Raw genomic sequence first — 16800 nt, 5'->3', positions numbered from 1 at the left:
TAACTTCGGGGCAGGAAAAGAGGATTAGGGAGCAGAGCAGCTCTGAGAGACGGGTTACATCAGTTCTGTCTGTTTACAGACTTGCCCTGCTGAAAAACAATTTTCTAAAGCTGTTAATTATTCTGAATTATTTGCCAAATTACTACAAATCATTCCTGGCTCGGGACCCACCAGGGAGACAAAGGGGGAACTGTTTAGGTGGTGCTACCTTCAGTCACTCACATGAGCTTTCTCCTCCCTGCTTGGCCCAAACTCTGCCTTCCCAAAGCAAAAAACTCATGTTTACAGATTTAAAATATTTATTCTCTGGAAATTTGCAGCTCTTGCATGTGCTTAAAGCAGCTTGGGAGCTTAGAGCCAGGAATTATCCAGGAGAGCTTTCTATTCCTCTCCTTCACCCTGTCTGGGCTGAAAATTCCATTAGCAAGGCATCAAAATTAAGCTTTATTTTCCTCATGTGGTTCTTTTAAGATTAAAATGTTTGACTTTGGATTCTGCCAGTTCCATTGGGGTGAAATACTTGGATATTTCAGACTTGGAATTGCCTTCTAAGAGGCAAGGAGTGGAACAAAGAGTGGATGACCCAAGGAACATGAGGTGGATACTCTTGATCCTGGGGGTCTGTGTGGATTCTGGATTCTGCTTGTCTTTGGAGATACAAATGTCACTTTTTAAGCTAAAATTTCTATTTTTAAAGAACCTTTTTTAACATGCAGCTGATCTGTATTGTGCCTTCCTCCCTCAGTTATTGCCATCCTTCTCCTCAAAACAGGTGATTTAGCCAAAAAATCCCTTCAGCTGGGGAAAAAAAGGAAGAGGAAATGAAAAATAAAAACTCCAAGGAGCTCTTGAGAATTGGTTTGGGTTATTTTTGGGGGAAATAAAGCTGAGGATGTTGTCACCTTTGGGAGGGGAATCCCCTGATTTAATTTCTGGAAATATCCATGTACCAAAGCTGACCAAAACTGGTCTCTGCCTGGAATTCCAGCCCAGCTCTTCCACAGAAAAACACCAGGAGCTTTTTAAGCCCAAAGCAGCATTTTTTAAGCCCAAAAGCAGCATTTTTTTGGTCAGTAAATTCCCTCCCACGGGAGGCCAGGCTGGGCTGTGCCGTGTCAGGGATTTTCCTGCCCGCGCCATTCCTGAGAACACAGCCTGGCTGCCCTTCTCATCACACACTTTGGGGTTAATTAATTAACACACTTTGGGGTTAATTAGCCCACTTTGGGGTTAATTTGACACGTGTTTCCCTCCTGTCTGCAGTGGGTGGTTTCAGTTCTCCCAAATCCTGCTGGGACACCCAGGAAAGGGGAGCACAAGCTGAGAATGGGGCACCCTCCATTCCACCCCCATCCTCTTCCTGGGGAAAAATCTATTAATTGATTAATTTGGACTTTTATCACATTGTTTTGATTGCTGAAGAAATCAGGGACACATTCCCTGAGTGCTGGGACAACACAAATGCTTGCTCTCCCCCTTTTCCACCAAGGGAAAATGCTTTGGAATGCAGAAATTTCAACATTGAAATTCGTTTTTTGTTCTGTATTTTTTATTAAAATCCTGTGCCAATGTTGCCCTGGCCCAGCCCTGCTCCTACACAGTAGGATGGGCTGGGCCATGTGTCCCCCTTCCTGATGTCCCCAAAGGGGGGGGGGGGGGGGACAGCAACTCCCATTCCCCCCGTCCGAACAGAAAATAAATTAGAAAGAATAAAAACAAAGCAAAACCAGGGGGATGGGAGACGTGGAGACCTTGTGGGGACACGGGGATCCCTGTCACCCTGCTGGGGGCTGTCCTGGTCACATGGGGACAGAGAGCTGGGGTGGTGGGGACCCTGCACCCTGGGGGAGGTGACAGCTCGGGTGTCCTGGGAGGGTTCCAGGTGACACTCGGGGTCCCAGGAGGGTCCCAGGTGACACTCAGGATCCCAGGAGGGTCCCAGGTGACACTCGGGATCCCCCAGTGCAGTTTTGGGGTGTCCCAGGAGGGTCCCAAGTGACACTCGGGGTCCCAGGAGGGTTCCAGGTGACACTCGGGGTCCCCCAGTGCAGTTTTGGGGTGTCCCAGGAGGGTCCCAAGTGACACTCGGGGTCCCAGGAGGGTTCCAGGTGACACTCGGGGTCCCCCAGTGCAGTTTTGGGGTGTCCCGGGAGGCTCTCAGGTGACACTCGGGGTCCCAGGAGGGTCCCAGGTGACGCTCGGGGTCCCCCCAGAGCAGTTTTGGGGTGTCCCAGGAGGGTCCCAGGTGACACTCAGGATCCCAGGAGGGTCCCAGATGACACTCGGGGTCCCCCAGTGCAGATTTGGGGTGTCCCGGGAGGCTCTCAGGGCCGCCCCGGTGCCGCGGGCAGCAGCAGCGGTTTGGGGAGCAGGGGGGGCTTCATGGACACCGAGCGCTCCAGGGCTCCGGGCCGGGGTCCCCAGGGTGTCCCCCCCGGTGTCCCCAGCGAGTGCATGCGGGTGAGGCCCCGCGGCGGCCCGGGGGGGCTCACGGGGGTCCCCCCCAGCGAGTAGCTCTGCGCCAGCGGCCGCCGCGGGGCCGGGGGGCTGTCGGGGGGCACGTCCAGGCGCACCGGGCCGCGGTCGTGGGGGCCCAACGGGGGCGCGGGGCCGCGGGGCAGCACCCGGTTGGCGAAGGAGCCGCTGCCCGGAGGGGTCCCGGGCCACGCCGAGCCCGCGGGCGGCCGCTGCAGCGTCTCCTCCCGGAGCGCCCTGCCCGGCGGGCCCGGCCCGGGGGGCTCCGCGGGGCCGCGCCGGGGCTCCCGCTCCCGGGGGGCGCGGGCCGGGGGCAGCGCGGGGGGCTCGGGCTCGGGCTCGGGCTCGGGGCCGCTCCCGTCCTGCGGCGGCAGCGCGGGGTACAGGCGGGGCACGGGCGGCTGGCTCGGGCTCCGGGGGGCGCACGGCGGCTCCGGGGGCGCTTTGGGGACGGCGGGGCGCTGGCAGCAGGTGGCCAGCAGCCCGGTGGCCAGGGCGCCCACGGCGAAGGCGCCCAGCACGCAGCCCACGAGCACCGGCACCGGAACCGTCGCTTCGGCACCGGGCCCGGGGTGCCGCACCCCTGCGGGACCTCCCGTCAGCCCGGTGTCCCCCACAGAGACCCCCCCGGTCCCCCCTCCCGTCCCTTCTCCTGTTCCTGAGGTCCCTCCTGCTCACTGGGGTCCCCCCACCCCAGGGTCCTTCTCCATCCCTCTTCCCCCCTTGGGATCCTTGTCCCACCCCAGGGGTCCCTCTCCTGTCCCTGGGTGTCTCGTATCTGTCTCTGGGACACCACAATCCCCCCCGCCCCAAGTCCTTGGTGTCCCCCTCCCCAAACCCTGGGGTGTCCCCCCACGCCAGGGTGCTCAGACAATGTCACTGACCGTGGGCCAGGTCTCCATCCTCGTCACCAACCCTTGTAGGCCCTGTGAGAGCAGAGCAGGGTCAGGCCAGGCCCCAGTGTGTCCCTTGGAGCCACCAATGTCCCCTCCACGTCCTCCCCATCCTCTGGCATCACCCACGTGTGCCAGAGCCACCCCATTGTCACCTGCATCCCCCCAGAAATCCCCAAACATCCCCAGCGTCCCCCGTGTTCCCCCTTGGCTTCACCTTGGCAGGTCCCGCTGATCCCGAGCGATCCCTCCATGTCCTGCTGGAAGCCACTCCTGGGACACAGAGGGGACATCACCCGCTGTCCCCAGCGTGTCCCCACACGCCCCGGGAGGTCGGGGATGGGAGGGACAAAACTCACGGAAGGTCCTCGGAGAAGGGGACGCAGCCCCTGGAGGGCAGCCAGACACAATAGGGGTCTCGGGCAGCCAGGCAGCTCCTGCGGGGACGCGGGGACACAGCTGCCACCCATGTCCCTGCGCCCGTGTGCGCCCGCGTCCCCTCCCCTGCCCTCGTGCCCTTGGACACTCCCATGACCTTGCACATCCTTGTGTCCTCATTCCCTTGCACATTCCCATCCCCATTTTGCACATCCCCATCCCCATTTTGCACATTCCCATCCCCATTTTGCGCATCCCCGTCCCCATTTTGCACATCCCCATCCCCATTTTGCACATCCCCATCCCCATTTTGCACATCCCCGTTCCCTCCCGCTCCTTTTCCATCCCTCCCGGCCCCGCTCACCCTCGGCAGGAGCCGTGGCGGCCGCAGCGGCTCAGGGGCAGCCGCAGGAGGCACCCGGCAAAGGCCACGATCAGCTCCCGGCCCGGCAGGTGCAGCTCCAGCCCCAGCACCCGGCTGGGCACCCCGGAGCCCCGCGGGCTGTGGCACCTGCAGCCGAGAGCACCCGGGGTCAGCACAGCCCCCCTGAGACCCCAAAACCCCCGCAGGCTGTGGCACCTGCACTCAGGGTCACAGCACAGCCCCCCTGAGACCCCCAAATCCCCTTGGGCTGTGGCACCTGCACCCGAGAGCACCCAGGGTCAGCACAGCCCCCCTGAGACCCCAAAACCCCCGCAGGCTGTGGCACCTGCACCCGAGAGCACCCAGGGTCAGCACAGCCCCCCTGAGACCCCAAAACCCCCGCAGGCTGTGGCACCTGCACCCGAGAGCACCCAGGGTCAGCACAGCCCCCCTGACACCCCAAAACCCCCGCGGGCTGTGGCACCTGCACTCAGGGTCACAGCACAGCCCCCCTGAGACCCCCAAATCCCCTTGGGCTGTGGCACCTGCACCCGAGAGCACCCAGGGTCAGCACAGCCCCCCTGAGACCCCCAAATCCCCTTGGGCTGTGGCACCTGAGGGCACCCGGGGTCAGCACAGCCCCCCTGACACCCCCAAATCCTCACAGCCCCATAGTGCCCAAGAGCCTCCCAGCACCAGCAGCTCCCACAGTGCCCAGAACCCACCCCCCAGGACCCCCAGGCACCCCTCAGTGCCCACCAGCCCCCTCCAGCACCCCGCAATACCCCCAAATCCCCTTGGGCTGTGGCACCTGCACCCGAGAGCACCCGGGGTCAGCACAGCCCCCCTGACACCCCCAAACCCCCAAATCCTCACAGCCCCACAGTGCCCAAGAGCCCCCCAGCACCAGCAGCCCCCCAGGACCCCCAGGCACCCCCAGGCACCTCTCAGTGCTCCCCAGCCCCCTCCAGCATCCCCTGAGACCCCCAGCCCCTCACCGCCCGGGGTCGTAGAGGCTGATCTCCTCGAGCAGCAGCGTCCCGTCCCTGCTGTCCCCCAGCTCTCGGGGGTCCCTCGGTGCCGGGGTCCCCCCGGGGGGCTGCGCGGCCTCGGGGCTCGGCGCAGCCGCCAGCACCTTGAGCAGCCGCCCGTCCTCGGCGCCCAGGAACAGCACGGTGCGGTTCCCGCGGGGCCCCGCGCCCGTGTCCGCGGCCAGCTGGGTCAGCCTGCGGCGGGACAGGCCTTGCAAAGCCGGGCTGGGGGCTCGGGGCCTTCCTGCGCCCCCCTGTGCTCCCACACACCCTTCTCAGGAGCCCTGCGCAAGGACCATCCCCACCCTGCGGCGCCTGAACCTCCCCTCGTGAAATACTCCCTGTCCCCACGGCTGCTCCGTCCACTCCCACAAATCCATCACTTTCCCTAAAAGCGATAAGTTTTATCGTAACTAATTCGCCCTTTTCCACAGCAGAGAGGAAATAGTTCAAATCTCTCGATGGGATGTTTTTCTTTCAATTTTTTTTTTTTTTTTTTTTTTTTGGTTGTAAATGTTTAGGGGAGGGAAAAAAATCACCTAATGTATCACTCTTAAAAGAAAGGACAGAAATGTGTTCCCTCATGACAGCTTGGTTAAGTGGACTGTGTAAATATAAAATACATAAATGTTTATATATATAAAATATATTATATTATATATTATATATTATATATTATTATATACTATACTAAACTATACTAAACTATACTATACTATACTATACTATACTATACTATACTATTATATACTATTATATACTATTATATTATATTATATTATATTATATTATATTATATTATATTATATTATATTATATTATATTTATCTCTATAAATAAATGTTATTTATATAAATATTAATTAATATTTATATATTAATTGTATAATATTATGTTTATATATTTTAATATTTATATTATATATATAGATATATTGATATATACATATATAAATATATGAATATATATAAATATATAAATATTTATATAAAGATACCAGGTCAAAGGGCAATAATGCAGCTTACAGTGCACCATGGTGATTTAGGAAACCAACTTCTAATCTCACTTCCTAAGTCCATCCCACCCCTGAGGCCACCCTGTCCCAGAGGCCACCTTGTCCCCAAGACCACCCTGTCCCTGAGGCCACCCTGTCCCTGGTGTCACCCTGTCCCCAAGACCACCCTGTCCCTGGTGTCACCCCGTCCCCGAGGCCACCCTGTCCCTGATGTCACCCTGTCCCCGAGGCCACCCTGTCCCCGCACCTGGTGCCGGTGTGGGTGAAGAGGGGCCGCCCTCCCGCGGCTCCCACAGCCCCGTGCAGCAGCGGGTGCTCCTTGGCGAACACCAACGTCTCATCGGGGAAGTCCCCAGAGGTGACAACGCCAGCAGCAGGTCCCATCCCGGCACAGCAGCCCGGCCTGCGGCACAGCGGGTGTGGGGACGCGGTTTCGGCGGCACCCGGGGGTGTCCCGGTGCGGGTGGGGGTACCCGGCTGTACCTGGGCTGGGGGACCCTCTCCTCCGGCACCGGGCCCCAGGCGGCGCCGCGGGGCTCGGCGAAGGGGCCCTCGAAGGAGCGCTCCACGTCCGCCAGGTAGAAGGCGCAGACGGCCGAGCCGGGGATGCTGCGGGGACAGCAGGGGGGGACAGGATGGCCTGGGGTTGAGCAGGGCCCCTCCGTGTCCCTGGGGTGTCCCCAGGCTCTGTTTCTCTGTGTGTGTCCCCTCTGTGTCCCCATGTCCCCAGTTGAGTCCATCCCCATGTCCCCATTTCAGTCCATCCCCAGTTCCCCTTCAAGTCCATCCCCATGTCCCCTGGACAAGCTCCTCCCTGTGTCCCCATGTCCACATGTGAGTCCATCCCCATGTCCCCCTGGGCAAGCCCCTCTCTGTGACCCCCATGTCCACATGTGAGTCCCTACTCATGTCACCATCATCCTGTCCCCATATCCCATCTCCCCCTGTCTTTCCATCCCCATGTCCCCATGTCTGCATGTCCTCATGTCCCCACATCTCCATGTCCCAACATCCCAACATCCCCATGTCCCTACAACCCCATGACCCCACATCCCATGTCCCCACATTCCCATGTCCCCGTGTCCCCGTGTCCCCACATCCTCATGATCCCATAGCCCCATGTCGCCATGTCCCTGTGTCCCCTAGTCCCCCTTCAAGTCCATCCCCATGTCCCAACATCCCAATGTCCCTGTGTCCTGATGTCCCCATGTCCCCACATCTCCATGTCCTGATATCCCCATGTCCCCACATCCCCATGATCCCACATCCCCACATCCCCATGTCCTGATGTCCCCATGTCCCCGTGTCCCCACATCCCCACTTCCCCATGTCCCCAAGTCCCCATGTCCCCACATCCCCGTGTCCTGATGTCCCCGTGTCCCCACGTCCCCACGTCCCCATGTCCCTGCCTGTTGGGTTGGGTGCCAAAGAGTGCCAGGACAGCGGGGCGCCCGTGCAGGGTCTGTGGCGGTGTCACAGCCTCCAGGACGTCGAAGTAGAAGACGGTGTCGCCAGGGATGGAGCACTGCAGCCGCACCTTCAGGAAGGACGTCCAGCGCCGCTCCAGCACCCGCGGGGACCCGCCGCGGTCATTGCGGCACACCCGGGCCACCCGCGCCACCAGCACCTGCATGGGGACTGGGTCAGAACCTGGACACCCTCAGGGTCACCAGAACCTGCATGGGGTGGGTCAGAACCTGGACACCCTCAGGGTCGCCACCTGGACACCCTCAGGGTCGCCACCTGAGCCACCAGCACCTGCACAGGAACCTGGTCACCACCTGGACACCCTCAGGGTCACCACCTGGGCCACCAGGGCCACCAGCATCTGCACAGGAACCTGGTCACCACCCTCAGGGTCACGACCTGGGCCACTCAGGCCACCAACACCTGCACAGGAACCAGGTCAGCACCTGGACACCTGGGGTCAGCGCCTGGACATGTGGGGTCACCACCTGGACACCCTTAGGGTCACCACCCAGACACCCGGGGTCACCACCAGGGCCACCAGCACCTCCACAGGAACCTGGTCAGCACCTGGACATCCTCAGGGTCACCACCCGGGCACCCAGAGTCAGCACCTGGGCCACCAGGGCCACCAGCACCTGCACAGGAACTGGGTCAGCACCTGGACACCCTCAGGGTCACCAACACCTGCACAGGGACCAGGTCAGCACCTGGGCACCCTCAGGGTCAGCACCTGGCCCACCAGCACCTGCATGGGAACTGGGTCAGCACCTGGACACCCTCAGGGTCACCAGCCAGGGCATCTGGGCAACCTGGGCATTGTGGCTGCCCCCCCAGACGCCTCCGGGGGCACCCACAGGCCTGACACCCTGGTGAGGGGCTCAGGAGTCTCCCCTGCCTCAGCCCCAGGGTGGGGGTCCCTGTGTGCTCCCCGTGCCCCCCATGCCCCGTGCCCCACCTTGCCCAGGGCGCTGAGCTCCACTGCCACCTCCCTGAAGAAGAAGTAGACGTAGGGGCCGTAGGGCAGCACCTGCACAAAGTGGGGTTCTGGGGGGGGAGGGACAGGGGGGGTCAGAGGGACCATCAGCTCCTGCCACCTCCTGTCCTTGTCCCACAGCCTTGTGCTCAGCCCCCTCCCCTGCACCCCCAGATTGCAGCCCTGCACCCCCCGACCCCATCCCCACAGACCCCTGCACCACTCTGGCACATCCCTCCACACCTGTACCCCCATCCGACCCCCACAGACCCCCCAAACCTCCTGTACCCCCATCCCATCTCCACAGATTCCCCCAAACCCCCACAGACCCCCACAGATCCCTACACAGCCCCCCCAGACCCCCTGTACCCCCATCCCCACATCCCCCTGCCCCATTCTGACACATCCTTCCATCCCTGTACCCCCATCCCACCTCCACAGACCTTCACAGACCCCCTGTACCCCCAGAGACCCCCAGAGACCCCCATCCCACCTTCGCAGACCCCCACAGACCCCCTGTACCCCCATCCCATCCCCACAGACCCCTGCCCCATTCTGCCACATCCCTCCACACCTGTAACCCCTTCCCCACACCCTCCTACACCCCTGTACCCCCATCCCATTCCCACAGACCCCCAGAGACCATCATCCCATCCCCAGAGACCCCCATCCCATCCCTACAGACCCCCCCAGACCCCCTGCACCCCATCCCACCCCCACAGACCCCCTGCACCCCCCATCCCATCCTCACATCCCCTTGCCCCATTCTGACACATCCCTCCACACCTGTAACCTGTTCCTCACACCCTCCTACACCCCTGCACCCCCATCCCACCCCCAGAGACCCCCCCATAGACCCCCGCAGACCCCCATCCCACCCCCCAGACCCCCCAGACCCCCCATTTCGGGGTACCCTGCAGCCAGCGGGAGCTGTACTTGAGGGTGCGCAGGGGAGCCTGCCCGGGGCTCAGGCTGCGGTAGATCACGGCGTCACTGGCCTGGAAATCGGCCACGGTGGCCGAGTACAGGCTGCCATCTGCGGGGGGGGACACACCGGGTCACCCCCGTGCCCCCCCGGACCCGCCCGTGCCCCCGCGCCCCCCAGCACCCACCGACAAAGAGAGCCACGATGCTTTGCTTGGCATCGAAGGGACACCGCGCCTGGCCGCTGACCTCGTCACCCTGCTGGGCCAGGCTGCTCACCTGGGGGGGGGACACGTCCAGAGGCTGTGAGACCCCTCCCCAAATACTCAGCATCCCCCTTGTGCCATCCCCAACCCCATCGGGAACCCCCAGGTACAGTTGGGGTGTCCTGGGAGGGTCTCAGGTGACACTCGGGGTCCCGGGAGGGTCTCAGGTGTCACTCGGGGCCCCCCGAGCTGCACCTCCGTGCTCTGGGAACTGCCCTGCTGGGGCTGAGACCCCCAGGACCCCCCCTCATTCCGGGGGTCCCCCCACCTGGTACGTGCGGCACAGGGGGCTGAAGGCGTTGGTGCCACAAGCCAGGAGGGTCTCGGCGTCGCGGGGCACCAGCACTCGGATGTAGTTGTGACACTCGTCCTGTGAGGGTGACACAGGTGACCCTGGTGCCACCACATCACGGCCCGCACCCCAAATTCCCGCACCCCAAATCCCCGGTGGCGCCCCCTCACCTGCCGCCGGCCCCGCATGGCGCAGTTCTGCCTGTCCCGCGTCTCCCAGGTGAGGTGCTGCCAGGTGAGATGTGCCAAGGGAGGGTGGGCACGGGGACCCTCGTGTGTCCCCCTGTGTGTCCCCTGTGTCCCCAAGGGTCGCTGTCCCCGTCCCCCCTTACCCGCTCCGGGTACAGCGTCCCCTTGTCCTGCCGCAGGTCGAAGGCGTAGATGTGGTCCCTGGAGAAGGGGGGTGAGTGTGCAAGGGGGCACGGGGGTGTGCAAGGGACATGGGGTGTGCAAAGGGACACAGGGGTGTGCAAGGGACACGGGGGTGTGCAAGGGACATGGGGTGTGCGAGGGGACACGGGGGTGTGCAAGGGACACGGGGGTGTGTGCAAAGGGACACGGGGACAACAGGCACACGGGGTGTGCAAAGGGACACAGGAGGTGTGCAAGGGACACGGGGGTGTGCAAGGGACATGGGGTGTGCGAGGGGACACGGGGACAACAGGCACAGGGGGTGTGCAAGGGACATGGGGGTGTGCAAGGGGACGTGGAGGGAGTGTAAGGGACACGGGGGTGTGTGCAAAGGGACACGGGGACAACACGCACAGGGGGTGTGCAAGGGACATGGGGGTGTGCAAGGGGACGTGGAGGGAGTGTAAGGGACACGGGGGTGTGCAAAGTGACAGGGGGCGTGCAAACTGGCAGGGGGCGTGCAAGGGGACATCATAAGGGGTGTGCAAGGGACACAGGGACAACACGCACAGGGGGACAGCGCGGGGTCACGCACTGACAAGGGCGCAGGAGCGTGCAAATCCTTGCACAAGCCCGGCTAAGGGTGCCCCGCACCGGGGCCGTGTCCCGGCGCACCGGGCGCTCACCGGGCGGCCACGAAGAGCGTCCCGTTGAGCCGCAGCATCCGCTGGAAGTCCAGGCCGAGCCGCGCCGTGCCGTTGTCCCCCCGGAGCCCCCCGAAACGCGGGTACGCGGCCGTGGCTGCGGGGCGGGGGGACACGGTGAGAGCCCGGGAACCCCCGGGATCGGGGTCTGAGAACGGGAATTGGGATTGGGACCGGGGTCTGAGAACGGGAATTGGGATTGGGACTGGGGTCTGAGAACGGGAACCGGGACCGGGGTCTGAGAACGGGAATCGGGACTGGGACCGGGGTCTGAGAACGGGAATTGGGTTTGGGACCGGAGTCTGAGAACGGGAACCGGGACCGGGGTCTGAGAACGGGAATCGGGACCGGGGTCTGAGAACGGGAACCGGGACTGGGACCGGGGTCTGAGAACGGGAATTGGGATTGGGACCGGGGTCTGAGAACGGGAATCAGGACTGGAATGGGCTGCGGGAGCTGCAGCGAGGCCAGGGCTGGGGGCAAGGCAATGGGGCAGGACTGGGATCAGAATTAGGGTTGGGGGCTGAGACTGGGGTCTGGATTGGGGCCAGGATTGGGGTCAGGATTGGGGCTGGGATTGGGGTTGAACTGGGATGGAAGCTGGGAATGGGGCTCGGATCGGGACCAGCATCAGAACTGGGACTGGGATTGGGGCTGGGACAGGGATTGGGATTTGGGGGTGGGACAGGGATTGCAGCCAGGATCGGGACCAGAATTGGGATTGGGATTTGGGGGTGGGACAGGGATTGCAGCCCCCCCCATCCCAGGGCTGCCCCCCAGCCCTGCTCACCTGCCAGCCCCACGGTGCTCCGAGCCACCAGGTCCCTTGGGAAGGACTGGGCGAGGGTCCCGGTGAGGAGGAGGAGGACGAAGAGCAGCGGGACCCCCGGCATCGCGGGTGGGGCTGGGAGCGACCCCCCCGCCCCGCCCCGGGCTGCGAGCGGGGGGAAACTGAGGCACGGGGAGGAGAGGGGGAGTGGGGACAGTGTGGGGACAGCGCTCCCAGTGTCCCCAGTCCTCTCAGCGGTCCCCGTTTCCCCCTGCTCCAGTGTTCCTGTCCCAAAGTCCCCAGTGCCCCCGTCCCAGTGCTCCCAGTACTGCTGCCACCAGTGCCGGGACTTTTCCCCAGCACCCCCAAACAGCCCCCTACACCCCGACCCCGCACCCCAAATACCCCCACGACAGCCTCACAACACTCAGTGTCCCACCCAAAGCCCTAAAACACCTCCAAAACCCTAAAACACCCCAAAACCGCCCGTCCCCAAGCTCCATGGCCCCATTCAGTGCCCTACACACCCCGTGCCCCAGCACCCCACAACACCTAGCCTGCACCCCAAACCTACCCCAAAACCACCCCAAACCTACTCCAAAACCACCCCAAAACCACCCCAAACCTACCCCCTGCCCCAACACTCCACAATACCCAGCCTACACCCCAAAACTACCCCAAAACCACCCCAAAACCACCCCAAAACCACCCCAAACGCATCCCCTGCCCCAGCACCCCACAACTCCCAGCCTGCACCCCAAAACCCACCCCAAAACCACCCCAGAATCACCCTAAACCACCCCAAAACCACCCCAAAACTACTCCAAACCACCCCAAATCACCCCAAACCCACCTCCAGCCCCAACACCCCCCCAACCCCCGCCCCTCCCGGACCCCTCGGCGCTCGGTACCGGCTCCGCTCCCCGCTCGGTGCCGAGCGGCTCCGCCCCGGAACGGGCCGGGACCGGGCAGCGGCCGGAGCGGGGGCCGGTGGGGGGCGGGACCGGGGGACCCCCGTGGGGACGGCAGAGCCCCCGGGGCTGCCCCCGCGGCCGCCCTATAGATAGGCGTTAATCCCCGTTAATGAGATGATCCTCATTAACTGCCGAGCCCGGCGGTGGGGGTTGGGGGGGGGGGGGCGTTTTGCACGCGCGTGTGCGCGGCTGTGACACCCCCCCCTCCCCCCCCCCCTCCGGTGCGCGCTCCCGCGTGTGTAACCGCCGGGCGCGCGCACCGGTGCGGCGGCCACCCCGTGTGTGTCCCCCTCTGTGTGTCCCCTCTGTGTGTCCCCCTCTGTGTGTCCCCCTCTGTGTGTCCCCTCTGTGTGTCCCCCTCTGTGTGTCCCCCTCTGTGTGTCCCCTCTGTGTGTCCCCCTCTGTGTGTCCCCTCTGTGTGTCCCCCTCTGTGTGTCCCCCTCTGTGTGTCCCCTCTGTGTGTCCCCTCTGTGTGTCCCCTCTGTGTCACCTGCACCGTGGTGTGGCCACCGAGAGTTACTGGGAGTTACTGGGACGTACTGGGAGCACTGAGATGCCCTCTGCCTCGGTGTCCCCGCTCAGGCTGCGCTGTCCCCGAGTGTCACCCTGTGGGGACATGGCAGGGGCGGGGGACGCTGGGGACACCCCTGAGGTTCGGGGGGGGTACCGGGGGTCCCGAGGGGGCGGGCACGGGGTGACATCTGCTGGCATGGCCGGGGATGGCACCGCTCGGGGACACGGGGGGGCGGTGTCCCCTCGGAGCGATGGTCGCGTCCCTGAGGGGTGGCAGGGGACAGTGTCGCCAGTGAGGGAAGGCGGAGGACATGGACACACACAGGACAATCGGGGACACACACAGGACACGGGGACACAGACAGGATACACGGGGGGACACACACAGGATAGATGGACACACGCAGGACACAGACAGGACACAGACAGGACACTGGGAACACATGGGACACACCCAGGACACGGGGGAACACACACATGACACGGGGGGACACATGGGACACAGAGGACGCAGGACACATGGGGGACACATACCCAGGACACGGGGGACACAGACAGGACAGAGGGACACACACGGGACACGGGGATACAGGACACACGGGGGACACACGGGGGACACACGGGGGACACACAGAGGACACGGGGGACACACGGGGGACACACGCAGGACAAAGGGACACCCACAGGACAGAGGGACACGCAACCGTCCCCAATCTCCGCTCCCCTCCCGAGGGCGGCGCCATTCCCGGCGGTTCCTGCAGGGGGCGCAATCCCCGGCTCGGTTCAGGCCCCGCCCCCAGAACGCGTCAGGCCCCGCCCACTCCGCAGGAGGCCCCGCCCCCCGTCATGGCGGGCGCGCGCGTGCTCGTGCACGTGCGGCGCGCGGGGGCGGGGGGGGCGGCGGCGTTCGGGCAGGTCCGGGGGGGACCGGGGGGGACCGGGGGCAATGGGGGGGTCTGGGGACCGTGGGGGTAACGGAGGGACAGTGCAGGGTAGGGGGAGCGGGGACAGCGCGGGGACGGTGACGGTGACAGCGCGGGGACGGTGACAGCGGTGTCCCCGCAGAGTGTCACCGGCGTGTTCTGCCCCGCGCACACCGACGTGGCCCTGGTGAGCTGCGGGCTGGAGCGCGGCCGCTTCCTCATCTCCGATGTGCCCTTCCCCGGCTCCACCGTCACCGTCCTCAAGGTGCCGCCAGCCCCGGTGTCCCCCCCTCGGTGTCGGAGCCACGGCAGCCCTGACATGCCCTGTCCCCGCAGAGACCCCCGTTCTGCCCCGCCAAGCTGGGAGGGGACACGCCGGGTGATCGGGGGGGACGCGCGGGGGTGACAGCGGCGGTGGCCGTGCTGCTGGAGGCCACCTGCGGCCACGTCCTGCTGACCCGCCGGGCCACCACCCTGCGACACTTCCCCAACGTTTGGGTGCCACCAGGTGAGCGCAAGGACGGGGACAGCAGCTCTGGGTGGGGGACAGATATTTTGGGGTCCCCTGACCGCTGTCCCCCCACTCAGGTGGGCACTTGGAGCCAGGAGAAGAGGTGAGGTGACACCGCGGGGAGGGCAGGGGGTGCCCAGGTGAGTTGGGGACACCTGTGACACCCCGACCCCCGCAGCTGGTGGCCGCGGGGCTGCGGGAGCTGGCCGAGGAGACGGGGCTGCACCTGGAGCCCGGAACCTTCTCGTGGCGCCTGCTCGGCCTCTGGGAGGTAACGACCCCTCCCCAAAGCGGGGCTGGGCGGGGGGTGACACCCCCAGGTGGCCGCTGTGTCCCACGGGTCACCCCTGCTCCCCGCAGTCGCTGTTCCCCCCCTCGCTGAACTGGGGGCCACCGCGGTGCCACCACATTGTCACCTACCTGGGGCTGCGCTCGGCCGAGCCCCGCCAGCGGCTGCAGGTGGGGACAGCTCGGGGGTGGGGGCACCGCCGGGGGGGGGCACCTCTGAGAGGGTCCCTTCGTGGATGGGGGGCACCTCCGAGGGGGTCCCTCAATGCACGGGGGGCACCTCCGAGGGTGGGGGGCACTTCCAAGGGGGTCCCTCAATGGGTGGGGGCCCCTCTTGGTACTGCAGTCCCTCTCTGGGTTGGGGTCCCTCTAAGGGTGGGGGTCCCTCATGGCCGGGCTGTTCCTCCCCTGGAAGCCCCTCCTGAGGCTGGGGGTTCCCTCCGAGGCTGGGGTTCCCTCCAAGGGTGGGGGTCCCTATGGAGGTTGGGGTTCCCCCCACCGTGGGGGTCTCTCCCTCCACGATGCCCCCATGCCCAGGCCCGGCTGTGCCCGAGCCCGGCTGAGGTCGGCGCCGTGGCCTGGCTGGAGCCTCCGGTCCTGGAGGCCATCGCTGCCACCGAGGATGGAGCCGAGGGACCGGGATCAGGACCGGGACCGGGATTGGGACCGGGATTGGGATCGGGATCACTCCCCAGCGAGCTGCCGGCCACCATAGGGTGAGACCCCCGCTGCCACCCTGGGGACAGCGACACGAGGCTGCAGAGCCCCGGGGGCTGCCCAGCCCCGTTCCCGACCCCGTTCCCGACCCCGTTCCCCGGTGCAGGATCACGGAGCTGAGCCCCGACGGCCTCCGCAGCTCCCGGATCGCCACCGGGACCCTCCTGCGCCGGGCCCCGGAGCGCGGCCCCGACCTGGAGCGCGTCAGCACCGGCACCAAATTCGCGCTGGGCCGGTGGCGGGCGGGGCCCGGCCGGGGGCGGGAGCGCGAATAAAATCCCAGCGGGATCCAAAGCCGTCCGGGAGTGGGGTGTGCGTGGGGTCGGGGGGTTCCAGGGCAATGGAGAGGGTGCTCACCGTTCCCCGGGGTGTGGGGATGGAGACACGGGATGGGACGCGGGATGGGGACATGGGACACACAATGGGACCCAAAATGGGACATGGGATGGGACACAGGACACAGAATGGGACTCAGAAGGGGGACAGGGGATGGGGACATGGGATGGGACATGGGATGAGACATGGGACACAGGATGGGATATGGAAAGGGACACAGAATGGGACCTGGGACATGGGATGGGACACGGGATGGGGACATGGGACAGGACATGGGATGGGACATGGGACAGGGGATGGGACATGGGATGGGGATGTGGGACATGGAAAGGGACGTGGGATGGGGACACGGGATGGGATATGGGATGGGATATGGGATGGGAACATGGGACACAAAATGGGACCCAGAATGGGACATGGGATGGGACACGAGATGGGGACATGGGACATGGGATGGGATATGGGATGGGGACACGGAATGGGGACATGGGACCCAAAATGGGACACAAGGTGGGACAGGGGATAGGGACACGGAATGAGGACATGGGATGGGACACGGGGTGGGACACAGGATGGGGGACACAGAAGGGGACACGGAAAGGGACACAGAATGGGACACGGGATAGGGACACAG

General features: G+C 64.0%; 2 protein-coding genes across 2 annotated transcripts; one reads left to right on the top strand and one right to left on the bottom strand.

Moving 5' to 3' along the window:
- Nucleotides 1-1790: 1790 nt before the first annotated feature.
- SEMA6C (semaphorin 6C) lies at nt 1791-12207 on the bottom strand. The gene is made up of 17 exons (XM_059490277.1): nt 11926-12207; nt 11118-11232; nt 10413-10470; nt 10252-10308; nt 10058-10159; nt 9712-9802; nt 9513-9635; nt 8582-8670; nt 7566-7783; nt 6640-6765; nt 6404-6559; nt 5109-5336; nt 4111-4257; nt 3728-3805; nt 3586-3641; nt 3360-3401; nt 1791-3058 (listed from the first exon to the last, which is right to left on the bottom strand). The coding sequence occupies exons 1-17, from the start codon at nt 12026-12028 to the stop codon at nt 2325-2327; spliced, it is 2523 nt and encodes an 840-aa protein (XP_059346260.1). The 5' UTR covers nt 12029-12207; the 3' UTR covers nt 1791-2324.
- A 2011-nt stretch (nt 12208-14218) lies between these two features.
- Nucleotides 14219-16127, top strand: NUDT17 (nudix hydrolase 17). The gene is made up of 8 exons (XM_059490327.1): nt 14219-14306; nt 14457-14579; nt 14651-14822; nt 14903-14928; nt 15004-15096; nt 15186-15284; nt 15651-15829; nt 15937-16127. Exons 1-8 carry the CDS (start codon nt 14238-14240, stop codon nt 16103-16105), a joined length of 930 nt encoding a protein of 309 aa, XP_059346310.1. The 5' UTR covers nt 14219-14237; the 3' UTR covers nt 16106-16127.
- Nucleotides 16128-16800: the final 673 nt, after the last annotated feature.

The sequence above is a fragment of the Ammospiza nelsoni genome, chromosome 28, assembly GCF_027579445.1.
Source record: "Ammospiza nelsoni isolate bAmmNel1 chromosome 28, bAmmNel1.pri, whole genome shotgun sequence".
NCBI lineage: Eukaryota > Metazoa > Chordata > Aves > Passeriformes > Passerellidae > Ammospiza > Ammospiza nelsoni.
The sequence above is the reverse complement of the archived record's forward strand: the minus strand, read 5'-3'. Positions and strand labels throughout refer to the sequence as shown.